Source organism: Sciurus vulgaris (genome assembly GCF_902686455.1).
Source record: "Sciurus vulgaris genome assembly, chromosome: 18".
Taxonomy (NCBI): domain Eukaryota; kingdom Metazoa; phylum Chordata; class Mammalia; order Rodentia; family Sciuridae; genus Sciurus; species Sciurus vulgaris.
Genome location: NC_136479.1, coordinates 27,045,042 through 27,063,544, shown reverse-complemented (window position 1 = coordinate 27,063,544; position 18,503 = coordinate 27,045,042). Strand labels below are relative to the sequence as shown.

At 40.7% G+C, this 18,503-nt stretch overlaps 1 protein-coding gene and 2 pseudogenes across 3 annotated transcripts in view; 2 read left to right on the top strand and 1 right to left on the bottom strand.

Moving 5' to 3' along the window:
• The window catches only part of LOC306649989 (guanine nucleotide-binding protein subunit alpha-12-like), a 350,618-nt pseudogene that overhangs the window by 293,370 nt on the left and 38,745 nt on the right, over positions 1–18,503 (top strand). The window contains exon 3 of the transcript XR_013766961.1: positions 729–827. The product of XR_013766961.1 is annotated as a guanine nucleotide-binding protein subunit alpha-12-like (transcript). The remainder of the gene's footprint in view (positions 1–728; positions 828–18,503) is intronic.
• On the bottom strand, positions 826–6,924 carry LOC306650160 (speedy protein E4A-like; annotated as a pseudogene). Its single transcript has 6 exons — positions 6,849–6,924; positions 6,732–6,761; positions 6,057–6,115; positions 5,380–5,465; positions 4,467–4,636; positions 826–1,799 (listed from the first exon to the last, which is right to left on the bottom strand). The product of its transcript is annotated as a speedy protein E4A-like (transcript).
• LOC306649309 (heat shock factor-binding protein 1-like) lies at positions 12,990–13,503 on the top strand. The gene has a single exon (XM_079120146.1). The coding sequence runs from the start codon at positions 13,021–13,023 to the stop codon at positions 13,249–13,251; it is 231 nt and encodes a 76-aa protein (XP_078976272.1). The 5' UTR covers positions 12,990–13,020; the 3' UTR covers positions 13,252–13,503.

Here is an 18,503-nt window from a genome sequence, read left to right as displayed (position 1 = left end):
CTTTTACCTCTTCAGTTGCTCCACTCGCCCAACCACCATCCCTTTTCTCACACATCCACCCAACCTTAAGCTCATTCCAGGTTGGACCTTTCCAGCTCCTTAGCATCATCTCCACTTGCCTGTCTAACCTTATCGCACCTCATCCCTGGCTCTGTTGCCACCTCTCTTAGCTTTGTTTAACCTCTGACTGATACCTTGATTCACCTGCTCCTTTCCACAGCTGCTCCATATTCTCTGCTGCTCCCTTGTCCCAAGATGCTTGTCTGCAGTCACTCAGTGCCCACACTATTAGCTCCTCCTCTTTGTGTCTGTTTACCAGCTTCAGCTCTTCCTCTCATCTCATCCTCCTCTCAGCCTGCTTGAGTACCTGCACATCCCTCCACGAGTTTCTATGTCAAGAAAACCCTTTGCATTTTCCTTCCGTTTTGTAAAGGTAGAAAGAGAGGTTGTGGAAAAGACTCCCGTGGAGACTCAAGTAGCAAAGTCTGCCATTCCATGTGTGTCCCCATCCTTGGACCACCACTAGGAAGGCATCTCCTGTTGAGATTCCTCTCCTGGATTTTGGATTTAAGATTGTTACTCAGCTGCCCTGAGTTTTCTTTCACTCTTCCTGTGTTGTGTCTCTCGATATCCTCCCTGTTTCCTGTTTCTAGTCTCTAGTTTCAGTTCTGCAACCTTCTCTGCTGTTTTCCTACATGAAAAATAATTGAGGTGTTTTTCCTTCCCAGGCACAACCTTTGGTCAATTAACAACAGCCCTCTTAAACAACAACGTGATTTGACAGCATACAAACAATCCAGAATGACATGATCACATGCATCATGAAGGTAAGAAGATTTTCAACTTTATTCACTTTCCCCACAAATGCGCTGAGCTGTGCTCCTCAAAAGCACACAGCACCTGTGCTCTCTTACAATGCATACTTTACAATGACAGAAAAACATGGCAAGGCAAGTTAAATAGCAGAAACTCAACATTCACACTAATGATGACTGAACATCAAATGAAAATTCTCTATTTATAAAACTATAGGTTAATACTACTGAGGTATAGCAGTAATAGGTAAAAACATAAAAAATTTAAAAAACCTAAGAGAAATATTTATGAATACAAACCTGCTATTACCTTCATCAGAAAACTAATCAGGAACCACAATATTCTAAACACCATATATCTCAAAACTATTTAAAATAAATGTATTTCAAAATAAATTACATTCATTATATGTACTAAACACGTATGTACTATGACAACCCTATAAATAAGTCATCGCCATGATTGGTATCCTGAAGGGATGCCTGGCCCCAGATGAATTAAAAGGAGAGGGTCAAAAGACAGTTTCCAGGGGGAGAGAGAGATGCGTGGCTCCAGGATATTCAGTTTAGATAGACAGCAGCCTTTCATCACTGCTGACACTGGGCCCAGTTGCTCTGGGTGAAGGATTTCTAGCACTTCCTGTGTGACAAACTGTTCTCTCTCAGGTCTGGCTGAGCAGCCTTGGAGCACCAGAACATCTCTGGGAGGTCACCTGTGTGGTTGTGGTTTTGAGGCTGTGAGGCTGACTGGCAGATTCAGGCTGTCTCACCATTCACACAGGGTGGCTGTGGGTGGGAGGCAGACAGGAGTGGGTCAAGTAGTTAGGTCCTTGGACATCCTAAACGGACAGTAGATGACCCTGTCGTCAGGCCAGGGACACAGAATTTGGTCCCTCCCCTCAGGCCTCCATGGTTCCAGGACTTCTAGGGAATGAGGGTGTGATCTCGGCCTCACACCCAGAGCTGCGGATCATAAGCTTGAATCTGGAAAGAGAAAGAGCCCCACAAAAGCTGATGACTTGACAGGATATTGAGGTTTTGAAATAATGTTGAATTATTTCCCCATTCCTTAAATTACCTCACTTAATTCCTTAAATTACCTCTTTTGAGTCACCATGATTCAAAAGACTACAAATACCTTACAAGTAAAATGTTGAGAGGCTTGATTCTGTTAACCAAGTTCTGTTGACTACAAAGGAGGTGACATATCAAGGTGTATTTATGAGATTTATTTTGCCTGGTGACAAATGCAGTAGCTATATGTGTGTATCACAACAATATTTCACCTATTACTGACATCCATGTTATGTAAGATGCGGGACATCGTATTTTCAGCTTTTAAATAAAAATGGAGTCTATTTTCCTATTTTATATCAGATAACTACATTATGCTAGCTGTGTGGAAAGTGTTGTAAAGATGCTTTGACATATACAATCCTTTTGGTGTCCCATCTAATCAAATTTGAATAGTTGATTCTATCAAGAGACAAGCTTTATCCCTGTCTCTGATTTGAGTAGAATATCGGTTTAATCTTAGAGGTGCTTCTTCTGGGTACATTAAAAAACCTTTCTTGCATGGTTGAAGGCATCTTTTTTTTTTTTTTTTTTTCAGAGATATGATTTGGTTTCCCGGTCATTTGGTTCAATTTTATATTTTATTTATTTATTTGTTTGACACAACTTGTTTCCTCCTTTATTTGACAATTCCTTTAGGATAATTCCTCCCTTTGCTGATTTGCTTCTTTGTTTTTCATCTCTTCCTCATGGAATATTTTGCTGAGAATGTTCTGTAATGCTGGCTTTCTTTTTGTAAATTCTTTTAGCTTTTGTTTATCATGGAAGGATTTTATTTCATCGTCAAATTTGAAGGTAAGTTTTGCGGGGTATAAGATTCTTGGTTGGCATCCATTTTCTTTCAGGGCTTGAAAAATGTTGTTCCAGGCCCTTCTAGCTTTTAGGGTCTGGATTGAAAAATCTGCTGATATCCGTATTGGTTTCCCCCTGAATGTAATCTGATTCTTTTCTCTCGTGGTCTTTAAAATTCTGTCTTTATTTTGTATGTTAGGTATTTTCATTATAATGTGCCTTGGTGTGGGTCTGTTGTAATTTTGTGTATTTGGAGTCCTATAAGCCTCTTGAACTTGATTTTCCATTTCATTCTTCAGATTTGGGAAATTTTCTGATATTATTTCATTGAATAAATTGTTCATTCCTTTGGCTTGTTTCTCTAAGCCTTCCTCAATGCCAATAATTCTTAAGTTTGGCCTTTTCATGATATCCCATAGTTCTTGTAGACTCTGTTCATGATTTCTTACCATCTTCTCTGTTTGTCCAACTTTGTTTTCAAGGTTAAATATTTTGTCTTCAATGTCTGAGGTTCTGTCTTCCAGGTGTTCTATCCTATTGGATATGCTTTCTATGGAGTTCTTAATTTGGTTTATTGTTTCCTTCATGTCAAGGGTTTCTGTTTGGTTTTTTTTCAATATCTCTAACTCTTTATTGAAATGATCTTTTGCTTCCTGTATTTGCTCTTTTAACTGTCGATTGGTGCGATCATTCAGTGCTTGCATTTGCTCTTTCATCTCATTGTTTGCTTCTCTGATCATTTTAATTATGTACATTCTGAACTCCTTTTCTGTCATTTCTTCTGCCATGCTGTCATTGGGTTTTATTGATGTAACATCTAGATTTGTTTGCAGCATTTTCTTTCCTTGTTTTCTCATATTGTTCAGGTATCAGTGGACCGCTGAGATATTGCAGATTTCCTCTATTGACTTACAATGTCCCTGAAGATTTCTATATATATCCCCCCTTAGCCTTCAGTAGGCTGAAGTCTTGGAGGAAGTTGATAATGCGGTGCTCCACAAGGAAGCTGCCTCTCTAGGAGTGGTGGCCTTCAGGTGGGGTATAATCCCTCTGAAGGCATCTTTAATCATTGAAACCCTATGATATTTTCTATGTAATTATACCCCTGTCAGATGAATAGTTTTGGTGTGATTTTTATTAAAAACTAATGAGTACATCTCAGTGCTCTAGACAAATAATTTAACTGTAATTCTATTAGGTCTAATGTAGAAATTAATTGTGCTCATATTCTCTGAATGAAAAAATATTTTCCCATACCATGTTCTGTGTTGGGAATAATTTTAGTACAGTATACAGATTCCTTTCATCTAATTTATCTACTTCCTTTAAAATAAACCATAGTTTGTAATTGGTAGATCTATACATAAATACAAAACACCAAAGATATATATATCTGAAAAAAACCACTGAAATCTGCTTTATTAAATGTAGTTCCCTTATTGCAAAGAATCTTGGCTTGGCTTTATATTTTTAATGTACTTTTCCTCAAGATAGGAACTTAAACATCATTTTTTTGAAATGGAACTTTCTTTTATTACTTATGTGTACTTGGTAAATTTCCAACAAACTTTTGTTCAATTATATAGCGTATAGTGACATACACATTTGGTTCACTAACAAAAAAGCACCAAAAAAACCAAACCTGAAGACTGCCCAGGAAGTCCTTCCCTCCATGCAGCCTCCAGGGCTTTCTCCTCCCCACATCCCACCTGCAACCACCCACCTTCCTGAGTCTCTCCAGTCAGCCCCTCCCTCACCCTCCACAAGACACACAGCACCACCCACCTCCTCACACTCCTCCAAGAAAACCCAAGTGTTCCAGCCCATGGAACAGATGAAATGATAGCGCAGTTTGTGGAACAAGGGACACAGGGCATAGCTCTTCCCATAGAGGAAGTAAAAGATGTCTTTGTTTAGGAGCCTGGTTGTCCTCCTCCATGTCACTGGCCAGGTATCTGGGGAAAGAAATCAGGTTGCTGCTCAGGGACACAACCTGGAAGGACCTCCCCTCAGAGTCAGCTTCCCAGAAAACAAGCCATGTGGACAATCTTCAGACAGGACTGCACCAGCCCTATTCAGCATTATGGTGGACATCCCTTGGTCCAGAGGCCTTCCCAGACAGTCACCTTCAGAAGTACCCAAGCCTTTGTCAATAAAGCAAAGCAAAACACTGGAGTTGGAGGCATAAGGGATGTTTGTACCCATGTTAGAAGGATTTTCAGTGACTGTGTAGAAAGCCACAGATGAGAGAAGACATCTATGAAGAAGAAGAAAGGGAGCAAATACACTGGACCTATGTGCATGGGAATTGGGCATCTGTCCTGGAAATCCAGAGGCAGAAGTGAAAACAATGTTGGGTAGATGCAGGAAGAAATAGAGCAGTTAGGTGTGGATGCATATGCAGTCCCTCTGCCAGGGACAGCAAGTGCCCATGCTTTCCTCCACTCCTCTCAGGTGGGCTTTATGTTTCCTTTGGTGTACTTTAATTTTTTAAAACTGGCCTTAAGGGATATTTTGTATTAGCTTTGACAAGGGAGGTGTGAAAAAAAAAAAAACTATGCATTAATGTTTTAATATATTTTACTGAGAGCAAACAGGAAAAAGAAGTTAAAATACAGAGTACAGGTTAGTGCCCTGTGCTCCCCTCCTGACCTCCCAGGTAGTGAATTCTGATTGATGAAGGAGGCCAAATACTCACATGGCCAGAAAGAAGTGGATTTGTTGGTACTGCCAGGAGAAGAAGCCAGCCCGGCTAAAATAAGCTATCACCATAGACAGGAGGTACTGGTGGAGAGAGAAGAGAAATAGAGAGAGGTCACATCCTAGAAGAGGATAAAATAGGGGAAGAGGACTGGGAGTGTGGGGTAGAGAGTGTCACTAAGAGAAGGTAGCCACGTTAGGAGACCTGCTGTTTGGGGGGAGGATATGAGGGATCAAGTTCAATGGGAACAGTCAAGGGGAGAGGAGACGTAGATGTGCACTGGAGGGTCAGCACTGAGGAGACCTTTGGAGGGAGGGCATACAGGTCAGCTGGGTGAGGAGGGTCTTTCATAAGCTGGAGAACAGTGGTTCCCAGGGAGAGCAAAGAGGAGAATATCCCAAAACATCAAGTGACAACAAGAAGAGGGTATAGCCAGGCCAGATGGCGTTCTTGGACTTGGAGCCCAGAACACCCAAAGCAGAAGCAATGTCCACCTGTCCTCTCTGCAATAAGATGCTAGACCTGAGAGAGATGATGACAAGTCATAAAGGGGCCGGACCTGGCACATCTTGGTGCTCTATGTGGAGGCAGAAAGAAGGACCATGGCATTAGAAAGCCCTCCCCATCCAGGCTGTGCTGGAGCAGGACCCCTGCCCAGGGGAGAGCAACCTCACCTTGTCAGACACCCTCAGGTTCTTGTCCCAGGCCAGGAATCTTTTGACAACAGGATCCTCTGTGAACAGAACACTGGTGTTAGTTTGGGACCCAGAGGGGCTGCAATGGGAGAGAGAGAGCAAAGAGGAGAACAAGAACTCCCTTGGAGAAGGTGCGGGTTTGGAGCCCAGCAGAGGTGCATAAGAAGAGGACAGTAACATACCTTGGGCAAGGTGCTTTGTCCTGAGAGTCCCCAGAAAAGCAACCAAGTGAGGGTTTCGGTAAGAGATAGATACCTGTATGATCAAGAACTTTGTGTAAACTATGAGGACACATCGTCACCCAGGAATGCCCACCTCAGAATCAGAGAGTTCCTAGGTCATTTTCTCATTTGACAGTCACATCAGCATGAACATGGCCCCATTACCCACCCCCAGACAGTAGGATATGGTTGAGAATCAGAGTGTGTCCAATCAGAAAGGACTGTTGGAATCAAGCTCTGTGATCCCAAGCAAGGACCTTTTTAAGTGGAATGCAAGCATCCATCATCTAAGAGTCTCCGAGTGGAGATGGGTCCTGAGGCTTCTAGGCATGGGGTACTCAGAGGTAGCCGGACATTTGGAAAAAGCAGTGGCTATAAGGTTCATCTTGGTATGGAGAGAGGATTGGAGGTCACACCTGGAGTGTCTCCCTACCTAGTAGCTTCTTAAAAACTTCATGGTGTTCTGGTTGCACCAAGTTTATTCACACTCTTTTAAATTTCACTTTAAGGCTATACAGTGAATCAGCATCCCAGGCATGATTTGGCTCACTGTCCACCTCCTGATGCTCCTCAACAGATTCAGAGGAGGATTCCCTCTTTCTCTTTTTGCCAGTGGTCTCAGTCATAAGGCCAGATTCTGCCCTGGGTACTTAATCAAAAACCTCTGGAAGATCGTCATCCACATCATCCTGTGATTCAGAGTTCCACTCTCTCTTCCTCGAGCTCCGACATGGGAGACTGTTCTACCCATGGGCCTGAGTAAAGAAATCTAAGTATAACTCCTGCATTGTAAGGCATTCCCCTGTGCTGATAACCATCTGCCTCTGATTCTCCTCAGCATCGTGCCATCTCCCTTTTCCTCAAAGCTCTAGTCCATTATGGATAACTTTCTCCCAGGGTGGAGCGACCTTTTTTCATCCCTTCTAACCCGTTACAATGCTTGGATCTCATCTAGCTCAGTTCCTTTCCGTCCATATTTTCCATCCATGTGGACTTCTTCTCCCTTTACCTGTACTCTCCTTCCAAATTGGGCTTCCTGGTCCACCTTTTCTGGCTTCTCTACCCCTTCTTTTTTAGTCCTTGTCAGCATGTCAACTGGGTTCTGTCTCTAGCTCCCTCACCTGATGGGACTGAGACCTCATCATCTACCACTACCTGCAGGTGGCATGAGGTGCTCGGCTGGGAAGATCGTTGCTCAGACTGGGAGATTTCATGATCCCACATAACTTCTTGAATACTCTTCCTTCCCTTCTACGAAAACTAGTTTCTTTTTATGGCAAAGCCTGGTCGAGAATTTGGTTGAATAGGAGTCTGTTCTCTCTTCTCCAGCAGGGGAGAAATCAGGTGAAGAACAGCCCTGAGGACAAACTGTTGCCCACTGGACTGACAGTGACCCAGAGTCTGGCCCTTCCTATAAGGAAGGGTGGAAGCGTCTGATGTCATCACCCATTCCAACCTGGCAACCAGTTTGAAGGAAAACACATGTAACTGCCACGCTGGTCTGTGCATGTGTCCTAGGGTTCTAGAGGAGTTGGTCTCTCCTGCTACTGATCCAAACTCTGTCCACCATGCCAAACTATCAAAAGGTCTCTGACTCCCTCTTTCACTTCTCTCCAAAACATGAATTTCTGTCTCCATTCTCTACACAAAACATGTTAGATACCCTATATCAGAGCAGTCCCATTTCAGAGTTCAGCATGGTAGTAGAGGAAGGAGACGAAGATGAGAGAGAGCAGAATTGGCCTGATGTCCCTAGGGGGGAGCAACATATGTACAAAAGAACCCAAATACACTGAGTTATCAGTTCAAAAACTTATATGAGAGAACAGGCACGCAGCCAGCTCTGGCCCACACACAGGTTGCTTCAGAGACCAGGATAGGGCAGCCAGGGACTTCCCCAAGCAGCCCGGCTCCCTCCAGCGGGAAGCGCCTTTCTAGGAGCAGAACGCCCAGTGAAAGCCTTCCTACACAGAGCCAGCCACAAGTCCCCAAGCCAGCAGAGACCTCCGACCCACAAGCAGCCTCTGGGACCGGGGCAGGGCAGCCAGAGACTTCTCCAGGTCTCTCTCCCTGGAACCAGTAGCGGGCTAGGGGCAGCGTCTTCGGAAGCACTGCATTATCAAGTTACTCCAAGACTTCAGGCTACTGAAGGCTGGGAGGTGATACACTGGAAATCTACAGGGACACTATAAGCCAATAGAGGAAATCTGCAATATCACAGAGTCCCACTGACATCTGACCAATATGAGAAAACAAGGGAAGAAAATGTCCCAAACAAACCTAGATACTATATCAATAAAACCCAATGACAGCACAGCAGAAGAAATGTCAGAAAGGGAGTTCAGAATGTACATGATTAAAGCAATCATGGAAGCAAATGAGGAGGTGAAAGAGCAAATGCAGGCATTGAAGGAGGAGATGAAAGAGCAAATGCAGGCATTAAATGATCCCACCAATCAACAGTTAAAAGAGCAAATACGGGAAGCAAAAGATCATTTCAATAAAGAGAGACACTGAAAAAAAAAAACACAGACATCCTTGAAATGAAGGAAACAATAAACCAAGTTAAAACTCCATAGAAAGCATAACCAATAGGATAGAACACCTGGTAGACAGAACCTCAGATATTGAAGAAAAAATATTTAATCTTGAAAACAAAGTTGACCAAACAGAAAAGATGGTAAGAAATCATGAACAGAATCTACAAGAACTATGGAATATCATGAAAAGGCCAAATTTAAGAATTATTGGGATTGAGGAAGGCTTAGAGAAAAAAACCAAAGGAATGAACAATCTTATTCAATGAAATAATATCAGAAAATTTCCCAAATCTGAAGAATGAAATGGAAAACAAAGTACAAGAGGCTTATAGGACTCCAAATATACAAAATTACAACAGGTATAATAACAGGTATTATGAAAATACCTAACATACAAAATAAAGACAGAATTTTAAAGGCCACGAGAGAAAAGAATCAGATTACATTCAGGGGGAAACCAATAAGAATATTAACAGATTTCTCAATCCAGACCCTAAAAGCTAGAAGGGCCTGAAACAACATTTACCAAGCCTTGAAAGAAAACGAATGCCAACCAAGAATCTTATACCCAGCAAAACTTACCTTCAAATTTGACAATGAAATAAAATCCTTCCATGATAAACAAAAGCTAAAGGAATTTACAAAAAGAAAGCCGGCATTACAGAACATTCTCAGCAAAATATTCCATGAGGAAGAGATGAAAAACAACAATGCAAATCAGCAACGGGAGGAACTAGTCTAAAGGAATAGCCAAATAAAGGAGAAACAAATCATGTCAAAAAACAAAAATGAGTCAAATGACTGGGAATACAAATCATATCACAATAATAACCCTGAATGTTAATGGCCTGAACTCATCAATCAAAAGACATAGACTGGCAGATTGGATTAAAAAGAAAAATCCAACAATGTGCTGCCTGCAAGAGACTCATCTCATAGAAAGAGATACCCATAGACTAAAGGTGAAAGGATGGGAAAAAACACCATGCACACGGACACAGCAAAAAAGCTGGAGTATCCATCCTCATTTCAGATAATGTGGACTTCAAGCCAAAACTAGTCAGAAGGGATAAAGAAGGACATTACATACTGCTTAAGAGAAGCATAAATCAGCAAGACATAACAATCATAAATATCTATGCCGCAAACATTGGCTCATCCATGTACATCAAACAAATCCTTCTCAATTCCAGAAATCAAATAGACCACAACACAATAATACTAGGCGATTTTAACACACACCTCTCTCACCGCTGGGTAGAGCGTCCAAACAAAAATTGAATAAAGAAACCCATAGATCTCAATAACACAATCAACAATTTAGACTTAACCGACTTATATAGAATATACCATCTAACAAAGAACGAATACACTTTCTTCTCAGCAGCATATGGATCCTTCTCTAAAATAGACCATGTTTTATGCCACAAAGCTACTATTAGCAAATACAAGAAGATAGAGAACTACCTCGTACTCTATCAGATCATAATGGATTGAAATTAGAAATAAATGACAGAATAAAAAACAGAAACTACTCCAATACTTGGAATTTAAATAATACACTATTATACGATGAATGGATAACAGAAGACATCAGGAGGGAAATAAAAAAATTCCTAGAAGTAAACGAGAACAAAGACACATCATATCAAAATCTCTGGGACACTATGAAAGCAGTACTTAGAGGAAGATTTATTTCATGGGCGCATTCAACAAATGGGGAAAAAAATCAACCAATAAACAACTTAATACTACAGCTCAAAGCCCTAGAAAAAGAAGAGCAGACCAACACCAAAAGTAGTAGAAGACAGGAAATCAGAGCCGAAATCAACGAAATTGAAACAAAGGAAACAATCAGGAAAATTAACAAAATAAAGAGTTGGTTCTTTGAAAATATAAACAAAATTGATAAACCGCTAGCCACACTAACAAAGAGAGAGAAAACTCAAATTACTAAAATATCAAATGAACAAGGAAATACCACAACAGACACGAGTGAAATACAAAACATAATTAGAAGCTATTTTGAAAATCTATACTCCCACAAAACAGAAAACCTTGAAGACATCAACAAGTTTCTAGAGACATATGAATTACCTAAACTGAACCAGGAGGACATACACAACTTAAATAAATCAATTTCAAGCAATGAAACAGAAGAGGTCATCAAAAGCCTATGAACAAAGAAAAGTTCAGGACCAGATGGGTTCTCAGCCGAGTTCTACAAAACCTTTAAAGAAGAGCTCATTCCAATACTCCTCAAAGTATTCCATGAAATAGAAGAGGAAGAAACCCTCCCAAACTCATTCTATGAAGCCAGTATCACCCTGATACCTAAACCAGACAGAGACACATCCAGGAAAGAAAATTTCAGACCAATATCCTTAATGAACATCAACACAAAAATTCTCAACAAAATTTTAGCAAATCGCATACAAAAATATATTTAAAAAATAGTGCACCACAATCAAGTGGGTTTTATCCCAGGGATACAAGGTTGATTCAACATCCGGAAATCAATAAATGTCATTCACCATATCAACAGACTTAAAGTTAAGAATCACATGATTATTTCAATAGATGCAGAAAAAAGCATTCGATAAAATACAGCATCCCTTCATGCTCAAAACACTAGAAAAAATTGGGGTAGTGGGAACATTCCTTAACATTGTGAAGGCCATCTACGCTAAGCCCATGGCCAATATCATTCTAAATAGTGAAAAACTGAAAGCATTCCCCCTAAAAACTGGAACAAGGCAGGGATGCCCTCTTTCACCACTTCTATTCAACATCGTTCTTGAAACTCTAGCCAGAGCAATTAGACAAACCAAAGAGATTAAAGGGATACGAATTGGAAAAGAAGAACTCAAACTATCCCTGTTCACTGATGACATGATTATATATTTAGAAGAACCTGGAAATTCCACCAGAAAACTCTTAGAACTCATAAGTGAATTCAGTAAAGTAGCAGGTTACAAGATCAATGCTCATAAATCCAATGAATTTTTATACATAAGTGATGAATCTTCAGAAAGAGAAATTAGGAAAACTACCCCATTCACAATAGGCTCGAAAAAAATAAAATACTTGGGAATCAATCTAACCAAAGAGGTGAAAGACCTCTACAATGAGAACTACAGAACACTAAAGAAAGAAATTAAAGAAAACCTTAGAAGATGGAAAGATCTCCCATGTTCTTGGATAGGCAGAATTAATATTGTCAAAATGACCATACTACCAAAAGTGCTATACAGATTCAATGCAATTCCAATTAAAATCCCAATGATGTACCTTACAGAAATAGAGCAAGCAATTATGAAGAATAAGAAACCCAGAATAGCTAAAGCAATCCTCAGTAGAAAGAGTGAAGCAGGGGGTATTGCAATACCAGATCAACTCTATTACAAAGCAATAGTACAAAAACGGCATGGTATTGGTACCAAAATAGACAGGTAGATCCGTGGTACAGAATAGAGGACATGGACACAAACCCAAATTAATACAATTTTCTCATACTAGACAAAGGTGCCAAAAATATGCAATGGAGAAAAGATAGCCTCTTCAACAAATGGTGCTGGGAAAACTGGAAAACCATATGCAACAGAATGAAATTAAACCCCTATCTCTCACCCTGCACAAAACTCAACTCAAAATGAATCAAGGACCTCGGAATCAGACCAGAGACCCTGCATCTTATAGAAGAAAAAGTAGGTCCAAACCTTCAACTTGTTGGCTTAGGATCAGACTTCCTTAACAGGACTCCCATAGCCCAAGAAATAAAAGCAAGAATCAACAACTGGGATAGATTCAAACTAAAAAGCTTTCTCTCAGCAAAGGAAACTATCAGTAATGTGAAGAGAGAGCCTACAGAGTGGGAGCAAATCTTTGCCACTCATACTTCAGATAGAGCGCTAATTTCCAGAATCTATAAGGAACTCAAAAAACTCTACACCAAGAATACAAATAATCCAATCATCAATGGGCTAAGGAAATGAACAGACACTTCTCAGAAGAAGATGTACAAGCAATCAACAGATATATGAAAAAATGTTCAACATCTCTAGTAATAAGAGAAATGCAAATCAAAACTACCCTAAGATTTCATCTCACCCCAATTAGAATGGCGATTATCAAGAGTACAAGCGAGTCTGAGACCTCGCCTCCAAGCTGGGAACCGAAGAGATGGCCGAGACTGACCCCAAGACCGTGCAGGACCTCACCTTGGTGGTGCAGATGCTCCAGCAGCAAATGCAAGATAAATTTCATACCATGTCCGACCAGATCATTGGAAGAATTGATGATATAAGTAGTCTCATTGATGATCTAGAGAAAAACATCGCAGACCTCATGACACAGGCTGGGGTGGAAGAACTGGAAGGTGAAAACAAGATACCTGCCACACAAAAGAGTTGAAGGTTGCTAATTACCCTGAAATCTGGAACACCATTTTTCCAAGCCAAGAGAAGACTGAATGGCTTTTTGCAACTAACTACTCAGTGTAGACAGGTTTTATATTATAGTGCATTCTTATCACATACTATATAGTGAGTTTTTAGAGTGATTTTTCTCCCCATTTTCTCAAACATGGTATCTTCACATCTTGGAAGTTGGTCAGTTGTGCTTTTAATTATTAAACACTAAAATTTTGGCGGTTCCTGCATAAAATTGTCAAATTTTTAGTGCATTTTTGTGAAGTCATTTTTTTCTTGCCATTCTTTTTGTAGTAGTTGCTGTTTGATAAAAGTTGATGTATAATTTTTTATTAGATAAGTAGTAAATCCTTTAACGATTGTTGGACTTGGTGAAGTGAAACATTTGTAGAGTTCAGATTCTTTCATTTTTAGCACAAAGTGACTGTTGTGCTAACACCAAATAATGTGTTGGCAATACTTTCCAAATGGCTGAAAGTTGTTTATTCAGAAATGTCTGTCACTACTTTGTTGCCAAAACTCAGAATTGAACTGCAATTTATGACTAATCTGTGAGATCAGATGCTAAAGTCAGTGAAAAGTAACCACTGCCACTGTACTACATTAGCATTTTTAATACAGGAAATACCGAATAGCCTGATGTAATGAGGCATTCATTTGTTAGAGTTTTGCATGAGATTCTATACTTCAGTAGGCCTCTAGTTGTTCATCTACAATGGTTACCACAAAAAAAAAGGCAGGATTTTAAACTCAAATTTTTCATCCTTTCTTTGAGCTACTAGTTGAAGAAAAGGGAAAGGAGAGAGTGCTGGCTGAGACTGCGCCAGTCACTTGGCTAGAACATGAGTGAGCAGTAGTAGGCTCAGGATTTTGAACTATTCCTTACCTAAATCCTCATAGAGTGATAATTTTTGTTACTGATTGTAAAAGATATTTGCCATTCAGAAACAGTGACAGGAGTGCTGAGCCTAGAGGCCCATGTTGATGAGCTGGGAGGCGGTCCTTGTGATTGTCACCAGAGTGATTTCCTACAGCCAACTCTGGAATGCCTGGAAATGCCGAGGAATGGCACGGTCGTCCTCGAGGGAGACCAGTGAAAGCAGCAGGGTTGAAGTCTCCATGTCACCAGTCTCGTTTGTATTGCAAATATATAATATTAAGGAAAAAAAAAAGAATACAAGCAACAATAGGTGTTGATGAGGATGTGGAGAAAAAGGTACACTCATACATTGCTGGTGGGGTTGCAAATTAGTGCAGCCACTCTGGAAAGCAGTATGGAGAGTCCTCAGAAAGCTTGGAATGGAACCACCATTTGACCCAGCTATCCCACTCCTTGGCCTATACCCAAAATCAGCATACTACAGAGATACAGCCACATCAATGTTCATAGCTGCTCAATTCACCATAGCCAGATTGTGGAACCAACCTAGATGTCCTTCAATTGATGAATAGATAAAGAAACTGTGGCATATATATACAATGGAATATTACTCCGCCATGAAGAATGATAAAATTATGGCATTTGCAGGCAAATGGATGAAATTGGAGGATATCGTGCTAAGTGAAATAAGCCAATCTCAAAAAACTAAAGGACGAATGATCTCACTGATAAGCGGATGAGACATATAATGGGGGTTAGGAGGGGTTAGCGTTAGGGTTAGGTTTAGGGTTAGGAATAAGGAGGGTGGTAAGAATGGAGGAAGGAAGGACTGTATAGAGGGAAAAGAGGGGTGGGAGGGGTGGGGGAAGGGAAAAAAATAACAATGAATCAAACAACATTGCCCTATGTAAATTTATGATTTTTAATAAAAAAATGGAAAAAAAAACTTATATGAAAACACTCAATATAGCAAATTGTTTCTCCTCTATGCCACTGTATTCAGAAATCTGTCCATAGGACACACAGTCTGCAGTTAGGCATCCTTGACATAAAATCATAGAAAATTCTGTGCATGCTCACACTCTTCACAGAGTGTCTGTCTATACTTTCTGGGAGTCTATGGATCACCTCGAGATAGCCTCTCAATTCCAATCACTCTATTTTACATAGCGTATTTGGGAGCTCAGATATTGCTCTTGACCTGGATATTTTATTGTGACCCATGTACCAGATGGAAAATCTCACATGTAGAAAAAGAAGCATATGGTAACATTTCCCATTCAAGCTGGAATATAGTGCTTGCTGAGAAGATGGGAGTGCATGGGATGTGACACAGCACCCAGTGGAACTGGGGAGCTGCTTCCAAACCTCCCAACTCAGCCTTCTGCTTTCCAGCTGGACTTTCCATCCATGTTTTCTCTCTCTGTCCACAAAATGTGGTTAATATATAGAAAGCTTACCATTGAGCCATTGTAATGTGTAGAGGTGAGTGGTGTCAGTTACATTCATGTATCACTTAATAGCGGAGATTATAAGCAGTAAATGAGTTATAGGATGATTCATCATTGGACAAACATCCTAGAGTGCTCCTACACCAACAGAGATGGCTCCAGTCTCACTATGCTAGGTCATATTGTGGAATAAATTCATGTCTGGGGCATTGTTCCATCACTGGGCATAACGCTACTACGTGGGGCATGACTATAAATTTCTTTTGTGCAACCACTTCCATCATCCATCTCCAGTGCTTTTTCCTCACCATAAACAGTTGCTCTTCCCCCAAGAAACACTAACTCCCACTTCTCCTTCTGTAGCTCCTACTGACTACCATTCTAATTTCTGTCTCTATAAAATTGACAAGCTTAGTACTTCATCTGTGTTGAAGACTATGAGCTCATACAGTATTTGTCCCAGTGTCTGCCTTGTTCCTCTTTGTACACTGTCCTCAAGATCCTGCAATGCTGGAGCATGGATCAGAATTTCCCTCTTTCTTAAGAGTGAATAATAGAAGGGAAGACTACATCTTCTGTCCGTCTGTTTATCCGTTGGTGGGCATTGCGTGGATTCCACATTTAAGCTCCAGGTCTTTTTATTTTACACTATTGGACCTAATAGATAAGATGCACACTTGTCATTCATGCTGTGCTTAAGGTTTTATTTTGCATTTTAATGTCTTACATGAATCTGATGATTCCATGCCAATCAGAATTAAACACAAGTGGATTCATGTTATCTGCTGAGAGTGAGTGTCCACCTTGTTTGGCAGCCATGGATGTTCAGATTGGAATGGGGACCCAGCAACCTTCCATTCCTTGGCATTTCCCTCCCAGTCTGGGCTGCCCTCTGAGTTTCTCCATGATGGGAAAGTCCCTTCCTGTCAGGAATCAGGTACTGATGCTGTGGAAACCAATTGCCTGGATTCTTTGCTTCTCCTGTGACCAGTAATGATGCCTTTATGCATCAAAGCTGCTTGGGTCCTCTCATAACAAAGCAGAAGTTCACCCTCTCCCTTGTGTGGGAGCTTTTAGTACACTCACATGCCACATGATAATGTGTCAGTCAATAATGATTCCCATATACGATGGTGGTCCTATATGATAGCATTGTCTAGTGATGTAGGAGCCATCTTAGCTTCTGAAAGTATACTCTGAGACTAGTCATCATCTGAAATAAACCTACTACTAGATGGATACGTCAAGAGAGGGATAGTGGTTGAGTGAGTGGAACTCAGTTTGTTGTTTTACTGGTTGCACATTTCTGTTTAATGATGGTTCACATTATATTTGCTTATGGCTTGAAATGCATTAAATGGAATATAGCAGGCATAGAATAATAACAATGGTAGAAGCATAAAAAGTGAAAAAGAAGAAACCCATACTCTTTCACTGACTTAGTACATTTTTAGTGATTAAAATTATATGCCAGAGTCAACCCCACTTTTTTGGGAAAATATTAACTCCCTTTACTTCTTTGTATCATGTTTTACAAAGCTGCTCCTTGGATTCCATTTCTGACCCTCCCTGTTCCTGGACAGGTGAATTTGCAGTCTGATTTGAATGCCATGCACAGAGGGAAGTTAGGCTGTGCAGGTGGAGTCTGGCTCACAGTTACTTGAGCGTCCTCAGGGTCCCCCTGGCAGTTGTTTATTGGTCCTGTGTCAGTCATGGTGTGTGTCAGCATGAAAGGTAAAAAGCAGACTTTTCTTCTTGATTCCTCTTCCTCTTTAGTTTAATAGCCTCATTGAGATGTAATTTGCATGCCATGCGCTCCACCCATTTCAAGTGCACAATTCAGGGGTTTGTTGTCATATGTCACAGTTTTGCAACTAACTACAATCGACTTCAGAACAGTTCATCACCTCCAAAAGAAGTCCTGTCTGTACCCATTAGCAGTCACTTCTTACTCCTCCCAGTCACCCAGCCCTAGCCATCCCCTCCTCTGCACTCTGCCTCCCTAGATTTGCCTATTCTGGGCATCACAGAAGTGTTCTTATGCACTGCGTGGCCTTTTGGTCTGGCTTCTTAGCATAATGTTTTCAAGGTTCATCCATGTTACTCGGTACTTCATCCCTTCTTATGACTGAATAAGGTTACATTGAAGGAGCAGACCCCATTCACTTACCCACCAATTCGTGAACATTTGAGTTTTCCTTTTGAACTAGTACCAATAATGCCGCTATGAACATTTGCACACAAGTGTTTTTATGGACATGTGTTTTCATTTCTCTCAGGTACGTATCTGGGAGTGGAGTTGCTGGATCATGTGGTAACTCTACATTTAACTCTACATTTAACCTTTTAAGAAACCACCAGACTTCTGAGCAGCTGCACCTATTACTTTCCTAACAACAGTGTAGTAGTGTTCTAATTTCTCATCCTCACCATCACATTATTCTCAGACTTCGTGATCATAGGCATACTAGTGAGCAGGAAGTGGTATCTCATGGTTTTGATTTGCATTTCTTGGAAGGCTAATGGTATTGACCATCCTTTCATGTGTTAATTGATCTTTTTTTTTTTTTTTTTTTTTTTTTTTTTTTTGGCAGTGCTTAGAATTGAACCCAGGGCAAAGCAAGCACTCTAACAACGGAGTTATACCTCCAGGTCCATCATTGAACATTTTTATATCAGTTTCAGAGAACTGTCTACTTCTTTGAATGTATAAACATGTGTGTATTTATCCTCTGACTAATGAGTTAGAGCTATGCCAGTTGTGTGCTACCCCCTTTATTTTCTTTTTGGTGCTGGGGATTGAACTTTTTTTTTCAGTGCCAGGGATGGAAACCAGGCCCTTAGGATGCCAGGAAAGCCCTCACCATGAACACATCCCCAGCCCCAAGCAGCTCATTTTGTTGG

Excerpts from the sequence above, each read along its gene's own strand:
- LOC306649309 (XM_079120146.1), top strand. The coding sequence starts at position 13,021 with ATGGCCGAGACTGACCCCAAGACCGTGCAGGACCTCACCTTGGTGGTG.